This window comes from Coloeus monedula (assembly GCF_965178545.1).
Source record: "Coloeus monedula genome assembly, chromosome: Z".
Classification (NCBI taxonomy): Eukaryota; Metazoa; Chordata; class Aves; order Passeriformes; family Corvidae; genus Coloeus; species Coloeus monedula.
Genome location: NC_138822.1, coordinates 212,127 through 225,416, shown reverse-complemented (window position 1 = coordinate 225,416; position 13,290 = coordinate 212,127). Strand labels below are relative to the sequence as shown.

General features: G+C 45.7%; 1 protein-coding gene across 10 annotated transcripts in view; it reads left to right on the top strand.

Moving 5' to 3' along the window:
• Positions 1 to 13,290, top strand: part of PAX5 (paired box 5) — a gene marked incomplete at both ends in the record, with an annotated part of 130,459 nt that overhangs the window by 60,965 nt on the left and 56,204 nt on the right. For 8 of the 10 annotated variants that reach the window (XM_082301068.1, XM_082301076.1, XM_082301074.1 and 5 more), the window contains one exon: positions 12,382 to 12,511. In XM_082301068.1, the coding sequence (XP_082157194.1) occupies positions 12,382 to 12,511 (130 nt within the window). Of the gene's footprint in view, positions 1 to 8,327; positions 8,385 to 12,381; positions 12,512 to 13,290 lie in introns of all 10 variants that reach the window. The other 2 variants (XM_082301067.1, XM_082301069.1) reach the window with 1 other exon arrangement.

Genomic DNA, 13,290 nt, shown 5'->3' with positions numbered 1-13,290 from the left:
TTTAGAGAGATAAACCAGGTCTTTCACCACTATCAGACAATGTTGTGTAACAGCACTAGTTGACCAGTTATATCAAAACTGACCAATCTCCTTTGGTCTGTGTTAGCCCCACAAGAGAAGGAAGGACAAATCTGTGAGTAAACACACTTGCCTGTTGATTTAACTAGTGCCTGGCCCACTCACATTATATTCGAGATGAAGGGCTTGCACCAGCATTTGAAGAATGGAACAAGACTTCTCTACTTAGTCCCCAGTAAATGTCTGGGTCCCACAGACTGTGACAAGTTTCAAATACATTTTCCAGTCTTAGTTTGGAAATCACTGCTGTTTTACACTCATTCTGTGGGCTTTCTCTAAATCTATCCATCACCTTATAATTAACAAAGATAGGAGTATGCTCCCTTGAAGAACTTGATGTGCTATAACATCTCAGAAGGAGCCAAACTCTTCATGGCGGTACACAGTGGGAACACAACAGACAGAGGCATGAACTGACACAAGAGAGGCTTTTCAGGGTCCAAAGTTGTGCAATCTCTATCTGTGATGATTTTCAAGACCCAGCTAGACAAACCCTGGAGCTGCCTGACCTGGCTCCATAGCTGGCCCTGCTTTGAGGGACCTCTGAAACTTCCTTCCAACCCAGGTCATATCACTACCTTGCTGCTCAGCCACTTTATTTATTCCAGTTGTTATGATGTGTTTAAGGAAAACCTTTGTGTGGTTACAATAAAAAGTGTGGTTGGAGTGGAAGAGTAGCACTGGTTCATCCAGTGTAGAGGATAGATGGAGAGTTGTTTGGCATGAAGTGCAAAGGAGTTTGAGAAATTGGCTTGGTGCAGAGGCTGGGTTTTCAGAGGAATGCCATAGTTTTGTGTTGCCCTTTTTTTTAAGGATGGCATTGAACAAAACAACCTACACCAGTGTCCGAATGATGACAAAACGCAATTGTGGAGCTAAGCCACTTCCAGACAAAGGGGACCGATTTAAAATTCTTTTCTGCTCATATGAATAGTGACTGCTTAAAATTTGTTTGCAGCAGAATTTTCCAAAAGAATAATAAAAAGATAATCTGAAAGGAGGGAACTCCTGCACTAAGAGAGTAGATTAACATGTAGGGGGATGATTTCAGCTCTGCTCCTTTCACCCTGAAAATGGAATGAAATAAGGGCAACATTGGAGAGACAAGGGTTTCTCCTGCAAAACCCCCTTCAGGCTCAGGGCTGACCTCAAGTCTGAATCCGTACAGATAAGTCATGAACAGAGGGCTGAGGGAGAGCAAGGTCCTGGAGGTGGTGAGTGCTTTCCTGGAATAGGAGCTATGGAGTGAAGCCAGGCGTAAGAACTGCACTTGTCAGATACTTTGTTAGGCTTGGAGTATTTCACTTGTTACTAGGACCTCTCTAAATAATTGAAACACAGGATTAAGTAATGGATTAAATTATGTTACACAAGAAATTGTCATCAGATTATGTACCTGATAAATGATTTTCAGCCACTGTCAAACTGCGAGGCTCAGTACCAGTGGGAGATTTTATTGATGGCACAGCCCCCACATCTGTGTTTTTATTCAAATGGTTCTTCTCTGCTTCTTGTGACTGGAGAGGACATTTTGAAAATATATCCCAAATACCTCTCTGGCATAAGAACTGGAGACGCTTTTGGTGTGGAAGAGGTGCTCAGGTAATTCTGGTGGTGGGTTCCCTTCTGGTTGCCTGATGCTGTTTGCTTGTGGTGATGCTCCATTGCATGTGTGGTGCCCAGGTGTCTTCTGCAGTTCTATCAGCAAAATAGTGAGTATTACAACACCAGTGTGCCTGGCTGAACTTGTCTTCCCAATAGAAATGTTTTGATAAAAACTGAAATGTTTCACTGAAACCTGTCATCTTTGATGATTTTTCTGTGTAGAGGGTCTGTCACTGAAGCCTGTCATGATAGCAGGGAGGTACAGGGCCTCCAGCAGCAACAGTCTGTGGGTATCATCAGACAGAGTCTCTTTCCTTGGAACCAGCACCCTATAGGTACCTTGACTTGTCAGCCTGTCTCAGTTTTGCTTAGATTTTTATACCAATATGCAGACAATTTCTGGTGTTTGTAGGTATATTTCTGAAGGTGAGGAGCTCATTTCCCTGCCCCGTGGGCAGGTAGCAGAATGTTTCTTCCTGAGGGGAGTGCTGTCCTGCCTCAGTCTCCAACATCTTGTCCTGGAGCCTTCACACTCTGTACCTGTTGCTGGTCAGATTTGGTTGTCAGTGGGCTTCAGGTAATTAGCAAAGGGGGAAAACAGCTCAAGATGTGCCCCACAAGATGAATGCAGTTCTGTGCCTATTGATCCTTACTGAATGTCACATCAAACTCTGCATCACTCCCTTGATGTTCTCTTGCCCAGGGCCTCCATCTACATGAGGCAGGCCTGCAGCATGCATGAAGGGCAAGGAGCATCTCCCCCACTCCACATCCCCAGCACCCATCCTGGCACTTCTTGTTTTCAGGACAAAACACTCTGGTTAAAATATCTAAGCCAGTCACTTTGCCTGCTGTCAGTGCACAGGCTTTCTTCAGTTCCTGCTTCCTCTTTAATCCCGCGCCTCCAAGGACATGTAATCAGAAAGTGCTGCATAAAGCTTCTGAAAAACAACATTTGTACTTACAGAATCACAGAATTGTTAAGGTTGGAAAAGACCTTTAGGATCAAATCTGACCATCAGCTCAGCACCACTACCATATTCATCATTAAACCATGTCCTCAACCATATCCACATGTTTTCTTAACATTTCCAGGGATGGTGACTCCACCACTTCCCCAGGCAGCCTGTTCTAGTGATTTACAAACCTTTTTGTAATACATTTTTTTCCTAATATCCTACCTTTTCCTATATTTCCTACCTCCCCTAGCATAGAACCATACAGTCGTTTAGATTGGAAAAGACCATTAAAATTTCTGGCTTTTCCATAAACATGCAGTAATGAAAACTGGCCTGAAATATTGTGGCCCGTACCATTCTAGTTCAGGTACAGGTGAAGAAATGAAAGAAAAACTTTGGAAAATTATGGGGGTTTTGTTTAATGTGTTTTTTCTTAGTTTGTTTTTGCCTTTTTTTTTTTTTTTTTTTTTAATGAGATCAGTTCCATATTGGGGATTTGATCAGGAATTCAGCATTGTAGAGAAAGTTTTCACCCCAAAAATGGAAGGCAGAAGGCTCCTGACCCCCACAGGATCACCAGGCTTCGAGGGGCACCAACAGGAAAAGCAAAAGTCTTTTGGAAAATGAAGAATGTGTGTTACTTGGTGTTTGGCTTTGAAATACAGGAGTTTGTGGGTTGACATGGATTTGTTCAGCTTGGACTTTGCAACATGCCACAGAACAGCAAACTCTGCAGCTTTCTCCTGGTTTTCCACTGCGTAAAAGTTTGGTGCCCTTGTAGGTTCAGTGACTGCAGGGCTTTTGGCTACCCATGAGGCTTGGACCCTGGTAATCTGCCATGGCACACCACTTTGAGACCAGTTTATTGTACACAATGCATAATATGATACAAAACATGCTGTACCAGGATTCTCAGATGGCATTTGTGAAACACCTTTGGGTAGTTCATGCGAAAGCATTACAGAAATACAGACTGTTCTTGAAAATTTGCACAAGACTTTCCAAGTGTCAGAAGCCATCGGCGGGATGGATTGAAGATCTGGCAATATTGGTGCCAACCTCATACATTCTCAGTGTGCATTTATATTTCTGATTTGTATTTCTCCACAAGGAAATACTTGGCCATGCTGAGGGTTGTGCTTTCTTCTCTGCACACATGCTTGGTGCTTCAGCGGAAGCAGAGGAGCCACCGTGATGGAGGATTGTACCTTTTCTCTCCTCCTCTGGATGAAATTGTTCGTGTTGAGAGGGAAAGTGTCCAGTTCCTGTCCTGAGAAACAGCTCATTTTAACAATATCTTGTAGCAATTAGAGGCATAAAAGCCTAAATTCTGTTCTGGGTTTACAAAAAGCAAACTGCTTTTCTACCACGGTGTTATGCTTTATTTCAGTTGTGTGTCTCATGCTTTATTTTGATTAGGTGCCCCCTTTTTTAGCATTGCAGATAGGATGGTGGAGGCTGCTGAGAGAATTCAGTTGCTGCTGGGGAGAGGGCAGGAAAGAGGGGAAGAAGAGAAACACCCCATGTAAGTCTGTGGGGGATGTGGGAGAGGAGCTAGTGAGGGCTGCCCTGGGAGGAGGAGGAGGAGTGCTGGAGAGAGGAGGGCTGGAGAGAAGAGGTTGGAGGGGGTTGGGGCAGTAGCAGACACCGGTGTTGCAACACTGGAACTGGGACCAGGCTCCCACAAAACCTGTTTTGGACTTTCTGCTTTTCTCAGTAAACTGAACTGGGAGGCTCTGTCATGGGGACAGAAAGGAAGAGCCTGTGCAGGATTGGGCAGTGCTGATGAGGGTGGGTGGATGCTTGGGTGAGTCATCCTATCATTTTGTGTCCTGCAAGAGACAAAGCAATGTTTGTATTATACAGAGTGATGTCAGAGTTGTTGAGGCCAAATATGTTATGTTGAAACTAGCAAATCCTAGCAGAAACAGAGGTTGGCGGTTGCAACTGTGGTGGTGTTGCTGTTTCTTTTCATCCAGGCACTTGTTAGTGGCCAGGTGAGGCTGAAATCTGGAAAGCCACCTCAGTTCATTGTGTACATTTACCTCCCTTGGGCTGGTCTAACCATGGCTTTCGGTGGAGGCTTCTGTTTGCAAACCAGAGGAAGTTTATGGCTCTTGAGGACATAGTTTAGTGGTGGCAGTGTTGAGTTAAATGTTGGACTCAATGGCCTTAGAAGGCTTTTCATTCTCAATGATTCAGGATTCTGAGAGAGTCTACTGGCCATTTATGCCCTTGCTAGACATCAGGAACTGCAGTGGCCTATGAAGGGCTTGCTTGGAAAACACCCATCTGAGCATCTGCAGGTCTCTGCTCTCTTCCCATCGGAGACCTTCCCAGAGATCAAGGACAGCAGGCACGAGGGATTGCCCAGCAGGGATTTGGCAGACTGACAGGTCCACTGAGCACATGCCCAGGCACTGCACACACTACTCAGGCATTGCTTTTGTTCAGCCTGCTACCTCTGACTAAGAAACAATAATAAAAACATTTCCAGCAGCCAGCGTGGGCAGTGTTCTGTGCTGCTGCTCCATGGGGTTTTGCTGCTCACTATGGGCAGCCTCACTGGCACGTGTGTGTGTGTGGCTGTGCATGAGTGTGATTTACTGGCCTGTGCAATGCCACATGTCTTTAAAATTATAGTGCCCGTTTCCTGCTGAAATAATTTCTACATAGAGAGGCTCCTATTACAGCAAGAGGAGTGTGGACGTCATGATTTATTATTATTTATGGTCCCAGGGCCTTGTTTATGCACGATGGGTTAGGTGCTCAGGATAGAAATGCCATTATGCAAATGACATTGAATGTCCTTACTGAGCCTAAATAATTTTTGTGTTGGACGATTAAACCTCATCTGTTATTGATATGGGCTGCAGTCGGGCTATTAAAGAGTCCCAACAGTACTTACTCCCAGTAATGGGAAAATTGAGAGGAAGAAGCTAAACAATTGCCTCAAGTGTGCCGTGATTGTCTGGTAGGAGTGGAACATAACGAACCCCCTGAATGGAAATCGTGTTTACTACTTAGGGATAAATAAAAAGAGAGAACACGCAATAAATTGTGCTTTGTGATCTGAATTGGCGCACCAGAGAATTTGCGTACTTTCGATTTACTTATTTGATTTTTTTTTTTTTTTCAGGGGTGGAGGGGGCAATGTGATTGGGATGTAGATACCACAAGCAGTCAGGAAGGATTCCTGCAGTATGTGCCCCTGGCTGAGTGGCTGGGGATAGCTGTCCTCCTCAGAGCTGCGCCGATGCTGCGCCGTCCGCTTTGACACAGCTGTGCAGTCACATTTTGATCAGTGTTGATAGCTTATGAATTCCAAAATTGACAAAATTTACAGAAAAATGAGGATAATCCATCTTCCTTAGCAGCCTGTCAGGAGCTGGCTATACTTCATAATCTTCAATTACAGATGCTATTTTCAGACATTTACATGCAGATATTAGAACAAAATGAAAATGAGAAACAAAGAGTGAATGGAAATGCAGCTATTTATATGTATAAAAGAAAAACAACAGGTAAATTCTAGGCATTTAGATTGGATTTGGGTGTCCCTTTGGAAAATCTGAGAATAGCTGCACCCACTTATGATTTGCACTGTGGAAATGTAAATGTAGTGTATCGTTTCCCATATGCAGATAATGTGAAGACTGGGTCAAAAACAGGTCAGTTATTTTGAAGTATGAGGGTAAATGTGTTCATGGCAGGGTGCACGAGGTAATTCTCACTGCCTTCAAAGGAATGTCTGGGGATGTGTACAATCCTAATTGGATTTGGGCTAAAATGAAGCACAGCTGTTAACTTTTTATAAAAATATATGTATTGTGAAAGGAAGGTTCAGAAATACTCAGTTTAAACTGAGGGAAGAAGGTTGTACTGCTGAAATCAAACTTCCACATTCTGTGAGACAGCGATGAGCCCAATGTGTCTGAAAACAAAGAGAAACTAGGATTTGGCCCAAATTAGGAGTGTAAATAACGTTTGCTCCAAAGTAGGATTGGTTTTGGTGTCAGCAGTAGCCAGTGCAGGGAATATCATGTAAATTATGAAATGGGGGGTGGCTGGCAGGTGGCAGTGGTGAGACTTTGACGTATAGGTTCCTGGGAGCCTTTCCCACCCGTATCCTCAGTGGCTGAGGAGAAGCGCGTTAGGCTGGATTTTCCATTCCCATGAAATTCCAGGCAGAGCAGCAGTGGTGCCTGTGCAGCTGCAAGAGGTGCTGGGTTTCAGAAAGCCTGGGGAGATTATTTAGAGCTGCTTTGGATTAAACTATTCGAACCATATCTAATGTTACAAATTTCTTCCCTTTGTCAGGCTGAGGTGCGGGTTTCTGTAGCCAGCCTGCCTGGCGTGTGCCACTTTTGCCTCTATTTATTAATGAATTTTAAAGTATTAAGATGTGATGACTTGGAGGTATTTGGTGTGAGGTCTGGCTTGCTGCTGCCGTAAGGGGTGAGCAGAGGGTGTGGTGGATGTGATCTGGGTGACAACACTGTGCCTCTCAGGGACCTCAGTGTCTTTTTTGGCAGTGAAACGTCTTGATGCACCATCTCTGTCAGGAGAGAAGGCAAAGCACATGATCAGTGAGGAGGCAGTCTAAGCCGTGAAGCCCCAAGCTGGCACCTTGCACTGATGGTCTGAGCTCCTGTTGAGCTGCTGCTTTTGCTGCTGCTGCTGGATCCTGAGCAGCATCCTGAGACTGGGGGTGGCTGTGTCAGTGGCAGGAGAACACAGGAGGTATTATTTCATGCCTGCCTGCTGTTTTGATTTGGAAAATCTAGCAGATGCAAAAAGCAACATGTGCAAGTCCCAGTGGACCCCAGCTGGCTCATTTTAATGGCCATTTGCCCTGTGCAGCAGACAGCTCTTGTCTGTTTTTGCTTGGTGCAGTCTCTTCAGGAGCATTGTGAGTGAGGTCTGTGCCCCACGAAAGGGATGAGGCAGAAAGGGGATATATTTGTCTCACACCTCATGGGTCACAGCACTGCTGCAGGGCTCATCCCAGCCTGTGGGAGCTCCCTGAGATTCCCACATTGGCACCGAAGAACCAGGCTGTTTCAAGGAGTGGCCTTGTTCCCTACTGTGTGTCCATCTTTTCCTGACACTTTAGGGTGAAATCCTAGGTAAATCTCAGAGAGCAAATTTCTGTACACATACGGTGGATTGACTTTTCTGTGTGTTATACTCAGGCGTCTTCACCAGAAAAAGTGCAGGGTGAAGCTGGTAGTGGTCTGCCTCTCTGCTTTGCTGTAGTGCAGCAGATTTGAAAATGGTTCTGAAACCCTCCTGCACACCTTTTGTTTCCATTTGCCTATCACGTCCACCACTCCAAGGGGATTAATAGTTAGAAATAAAGCTTTTGTAATGGAGGTGGATGTGCAGAAACCTTCCCATTTGCACTTTGCAGAGAAGTCAAATTGGAGGGACTGTGCAGACCCTGCTGCTGCAAGAGGAGTTGTGCAGCTCCCAATAGGTGCACGGAGATCACTCCTCTCCTCACCACTGCAGTCACTCCCCCCAGCTCCCATCTGCCAAATCTGAGCCAGAGCAGAGTAGGATAGGGCAGGGGAACACACGAGATCTGGTCTTGCCCCTCCTTTCAGTTTGTCCTTCTCATTCTCTCTTTTATATATTCCTCGTTTCACATGTCTGTGTTTTCTCTCCTCCATGCTATGGCAGTGGTGCTCCATGCTGATGAGACAGTGCGTGGTACAACCGCAGGCACTCATTTTTCAGGTAATTTCTAGGGTAATGAACACCCGTCTCTTGCTTTTTCACCTACCAAGCAGAAGGTCAGGCTTCCTGCTGCACGAGGAGGGACCCTGGCCATGACAGTCATTCTGGGCTGTTTCTCGCCAGCAGTGGTGCCAGCTCACCAGTGCAGGAGCCAAGTCTGAGATCCCTTCTGCTGCTCCCACCCCAATCAGCTGGAGAAGCTCTTGGGGAGGGGCGGCAGGAGAGTTCAGCAGGAGGGTGTCAGTGGGGGCATGGGGTGAGGGGCTGCTCCATGAGCGCTACCTTCCCCTGGGGTTTCCTTTCCTCTCTGGATGGGGTGCCTGAAAGGAAGAGATCTGCCTGGGGGGAGCGGGAAGAAGGGATGCCACTGTACCCCTCATGAGTGGTTCAACACCCAGCACTGTGAGCCCACAGTGTCAGCAATGCTTTTGCTTTTTCAGGGGGTTCTAGAGTCCCCTGGCCCCTCCACGGGGGTGAGGAGGCCTGCAGACAGCACCCATGGTCTGGTTTTAGGGTGAAGGCTCCTGTGCTCTGCACCCCTGAGTCTCCATTCCTTGGGGGCCAGAAGATGCCTCTGTTGACCATCACCTCCCTGCAGCACTTCGCTGTTGGCAGCACTTGTGTTTCCTTTTCTGCCCACAGACAAGTGCTGGTCACTGCCACTGGGACAGCCCAGTGCTGGCCGTGACCCCACTGCTTTGCTGTGTAAACTGTAACTGCAGAGGTGGATGCAATGTGTGGGGTCACTCCTCCACTGGGACTGCATGAGGAGAGGGAAGTCAGCAATCACAAGGGCTGCCCCTCAGCCTGGACTTGCTCTGCCTGGGTGCTGGAAGCAGTGGTCAGTGCTTGCTCCGTGTGGCTGCTGGTGTTCAGCTGATGGTGGTTCCAAGGAGGGATCTGGGCACAGCAAAGTAGCTGGAAAATCCCTTAAAGTCCCACTATTCTTACCTCTGGGAAAAGTTGCTGGGCCATTGCGAAAGACATGCAGCTCCTGTATGCAGGAAGTTATTGGGACCAAAAGCAGGGAAGGACCCCAAATCTCCATTTCGCACATCTTCAGCTCATGCCTTCTCATTCCTACCAGTGCTGCTTGGCTATGGGCTCTCCCTCCACACTGTGCTGAGCAACTGTAATGCTTCTAGTCCCTCCAGTCTGCAGATGTTGTTTCACAGTTTGGGACTGCGCCACTGCGTATTGCTCCAACTCACTATGGTGCAGTGACATGGAAGAGCGCAGGGTACCACGGTCGTGACCCTTGCCAGGTTATGTTACACTCTGGTTGCTGCTTGCTTGACACTAGAACTGGTCAGTTTGTCCAAGCTCAGCGGGTTACTCCTGGCTCATTGGCATAGTGCTTCCAGGTCATTACAGCTAAAACTCTTAACTCTGGTCCTGTTTATCCCTGTGTCAGTTCTTTGGACTCCTGAAGGGAAGCAAGCCATGGAGTTACACATTCCCATGTCTGAGAATTGCAGTTGAGGGCTCAGGCTGGTTCCAGCTGGGTTTGTAGTCTGGGATGTGCATCTCCTTCCTCAGTCCCCTCATGTGACCCAGCCTGTGGCAGGGGTCCCATTCCAGCTGGATGCTTCCTCCCAAACTCCAGGTGCGCAGCTCTCACTTTGTAAGTGGGAAGCCACATTCACTCTCTGCCTGTTGGGAGTGGTGTATCAGCACCCCACGGGAGGATCCAAAGAGATTTTCTAGTCTTGATATGGTACGGTTGTGGCTTTCATAGAGCAACACGGGTGAAATCAGGCATCCTTCCCCAGGGATGGGTGTGTGCTCTTCTAGAGATACAGAAATACCAAACAGCAGCACACAAGGACAGGTTTTTCCTCTGCTGTGCTGCCAGCCCATCCATGCTTTTTTTTGCATTACCAGCTGCATGGGATGTCTCTGCAGGGCTACTGTTTCTCTGATGTTTGGCCAGATTAGGGTTTTGGGAAAAGAAAAAATCTAGCGGTGTCTCCATATGTGCATGTACCCTGCATAGGGGAAAGGAAGGGTTGGAGACTTAGAAGAACATGAAATGGTGTGGGAAGGCAGAGAAATACATCGTGGTGTGATGAGGAATGAGAAGAAGGAGCTTTGATTACACTTCCAGGAAAGAGGAAGGCTGGGGCCATTACTGGCATTCTCTGCTGAGGAGGGCGGTTCCCAGGGCTTTCCTCTCCCAGGCACTGAAGTGGGGAGGAGTCAGAGGTGTGTGTGTCTTTGAGGCAGTGGTAGTAGGCAAAAAGGGCTTGCTCGATGAAGGCGTGATAAAAGTGAGGGCACAGAGGGTGTTGAAGGAGGAATGAACAGTACAACTTCAATGCAAAGGTTATGTAGGATCCTAGGAGACAAGTCAGAGGACTCTGATGCATGGGCTAGATGCTTGACAAGGCTGGCCAGCAGCTGATCCCTGGTAAAATGTATTTTGCATGCTCATCTGCAAGGGGTTTGTATGGGGGATCCTTCAAGGTGACAGGCTGTACTCCTGCGTCATCCAGGTGTTGTCTGCAGAAAAAATATGTTTATTACACAGAACTGTTAATACAGGATTATCCATGTAAATTAACTTCTGTTTGAGTGAGATGTGAGCTACAGAGACACCAGCACATATACCTGGCCAAAGTGCTGAGTTAGTGTCAAGAGCCAGATTGTGTGCTGGATTCTCAGAGAAACTTGCAGAAAGGAGAAGGCTGTATTCACTCAAATCATCTTTTGCTTCCTTAAAAAAAAAAAAAAGTTAACTTATTTCGATGTCACGTTCCTGGAAGTGTTCAAGGCCTAGTTGGATGGGGCTTTGAACAACCTGGTCTAGTGGAAGGTGTCCCTGCCCGTGGTAGGGGGTGGAATAAGTTGGCCTTTAAGGCCTCCTCCGGTCCAAACCAGTCTGGGATTCAGTGTTTTTCTGAGTTTTGTTTTGGTTGCTCCAAAAAACCTCCATGAGAGCCTGGGTTCATCTGCATTTCTTCATCTCTGCACGGCTTCTACATTGAGTTAATCTTCAGGAATTCATTAGGGATTGGCATCACAGTGGCTGCTCTTCAGTTTACCTGTTCCCATTGCAGTTCTTCATTTGAAGTCAACCTCCAGTCGTTATGGGCACGATTGCCATTTCACAAAGAAGGGACTAAAACGTAAAGGGCATATGGCAGGGAAGGGAGAACTTTGAAAGAAAACTTCCCAGATTTGTGGGAATGATCCTGACAATAAGAAATCATTGAAAAAGGGCAAATGAAAATAAGTTCTGTGCCATGTACATTTACATCCTCTAGATGCATGGATTGGCCTCATTGGCTGTAAAATGCTGTAGCTACAGACACTTAGGGTTATAGGACACAAACAGTCTGATTTCTGAGGACCTGTGCTTGTTTACCATAGTTTCTTTCTGTTAACGAGATTAAGAAATTCTTTGGAAATGACACAACATTCTTACCACAGTCAGGTGATTTATTTTTAAATAACTTGGATTTAGAAACGGGTAGCTACAAATGCATCCATTAAGCAAACACATATGTATACATACCTTTTCTTTCCTGTGAGATGATGAAGAAATGCAGCATTCCAAGAAAAGGGAAATGGGACACCCTGTTCCCACCTTCTCATTAGTGCATATCCCCTCAAGTGCCAACACTGAAATGTGGAGAGTATGGAAGTTAAGAGGCATGAAAATTTTTCTCTAGCAAAAAAGTAGCTTGCACTTGGCAGTTAAGCTACAAATTTTCCTCTTTCAGGAAAGCCTTGTTACATATTAATGAGTTTGGCTTTGGTTTTATAGAGAAAACCGGTTTTGGTTTTATAGAGAACACCAGTGATAAGCACAGACCCACTTATTGAATAGTTTGAGTGTTGAAAAGCCTAGTGTAAATTGAGCATTGCCTTTAACACTGGCTGAACAAATGATCTTTGAGTTCTATATTACTTCTACTTTCTGTTGCACAGGCAAAAAAAAGCTCTTGATTAGTAAATTTATTGTCACTAAAATGCCTTTTGTTTCTTTTTCCAGGCAACTGAATACTCAGCCATGGCCTCGCTAGCTGGTGGATTGGATGACATGAAGGCCAATATAACCAGCCCTACTTCTGCAGATTTGGGAGCGAGTGTTCCTGGGCCTCAGTCCTATCCTATTGTCACAGGTAAGTGATTTTCAAACACTGATAAATAGTGTGAATTGTCTGTACCTTCAAACTGCATGGTGACGTTCTTTATGGAAGAATTGTGTCAGATGTGGGGTAATTTGCTCAAAAAGTCTCTTTTTGAATGTGATTTCAGGAGCTCTGTTGAAAGTCAGCTACATGGCTTGTGTAAATCATTTGTGTTTGTTTGTAGCTGACAGATGGAGCATCCATCCCTCTTGTTCAGGAAAGGATGTGCCCCTCCACCCCAAACATACATCCTGAATACCACCACATCACCAAAAAGCAGAATACTTGTCTCTGCTTTTGGGCTTTGCTGCTCATTTTTTGTAAATGCACTTGGTATGTTTGACTGGATGGAGTTTTTATGACAGTTCAAACTAGCCTGAATTTTGGATGCTCATTTTATACCATTTCTGAATTGTACCTGTGCACTAAAGCTGAGCATTTAAATGAAAAGCAAAGGCTGTTTGCTCAGGGAATGCCACATCATCTGCATTTATTCAGCAGGCATAGAGCAAGAGTTAAGGAGCAGCTAGAGTCTGATAAATGCTTTGGTCACCTACTTATTTGGGTCTGACCGCATTGCTTCCAAGGAGATTATCCAAATGGTAAGAAAATTGTGAAATTGTGTCCTGAATTAGTTGTGCAAATCAGGAAAAATGAGGGCTTTTAAAATTTAAGGCTCTATGTTTCATATGAATGTTACCTCTGTGTGTTACTGCTGTGTCTAATTGGTGCAAATTTCTTTGGATTTTCTCTGTTTTGGCAAAGATTGG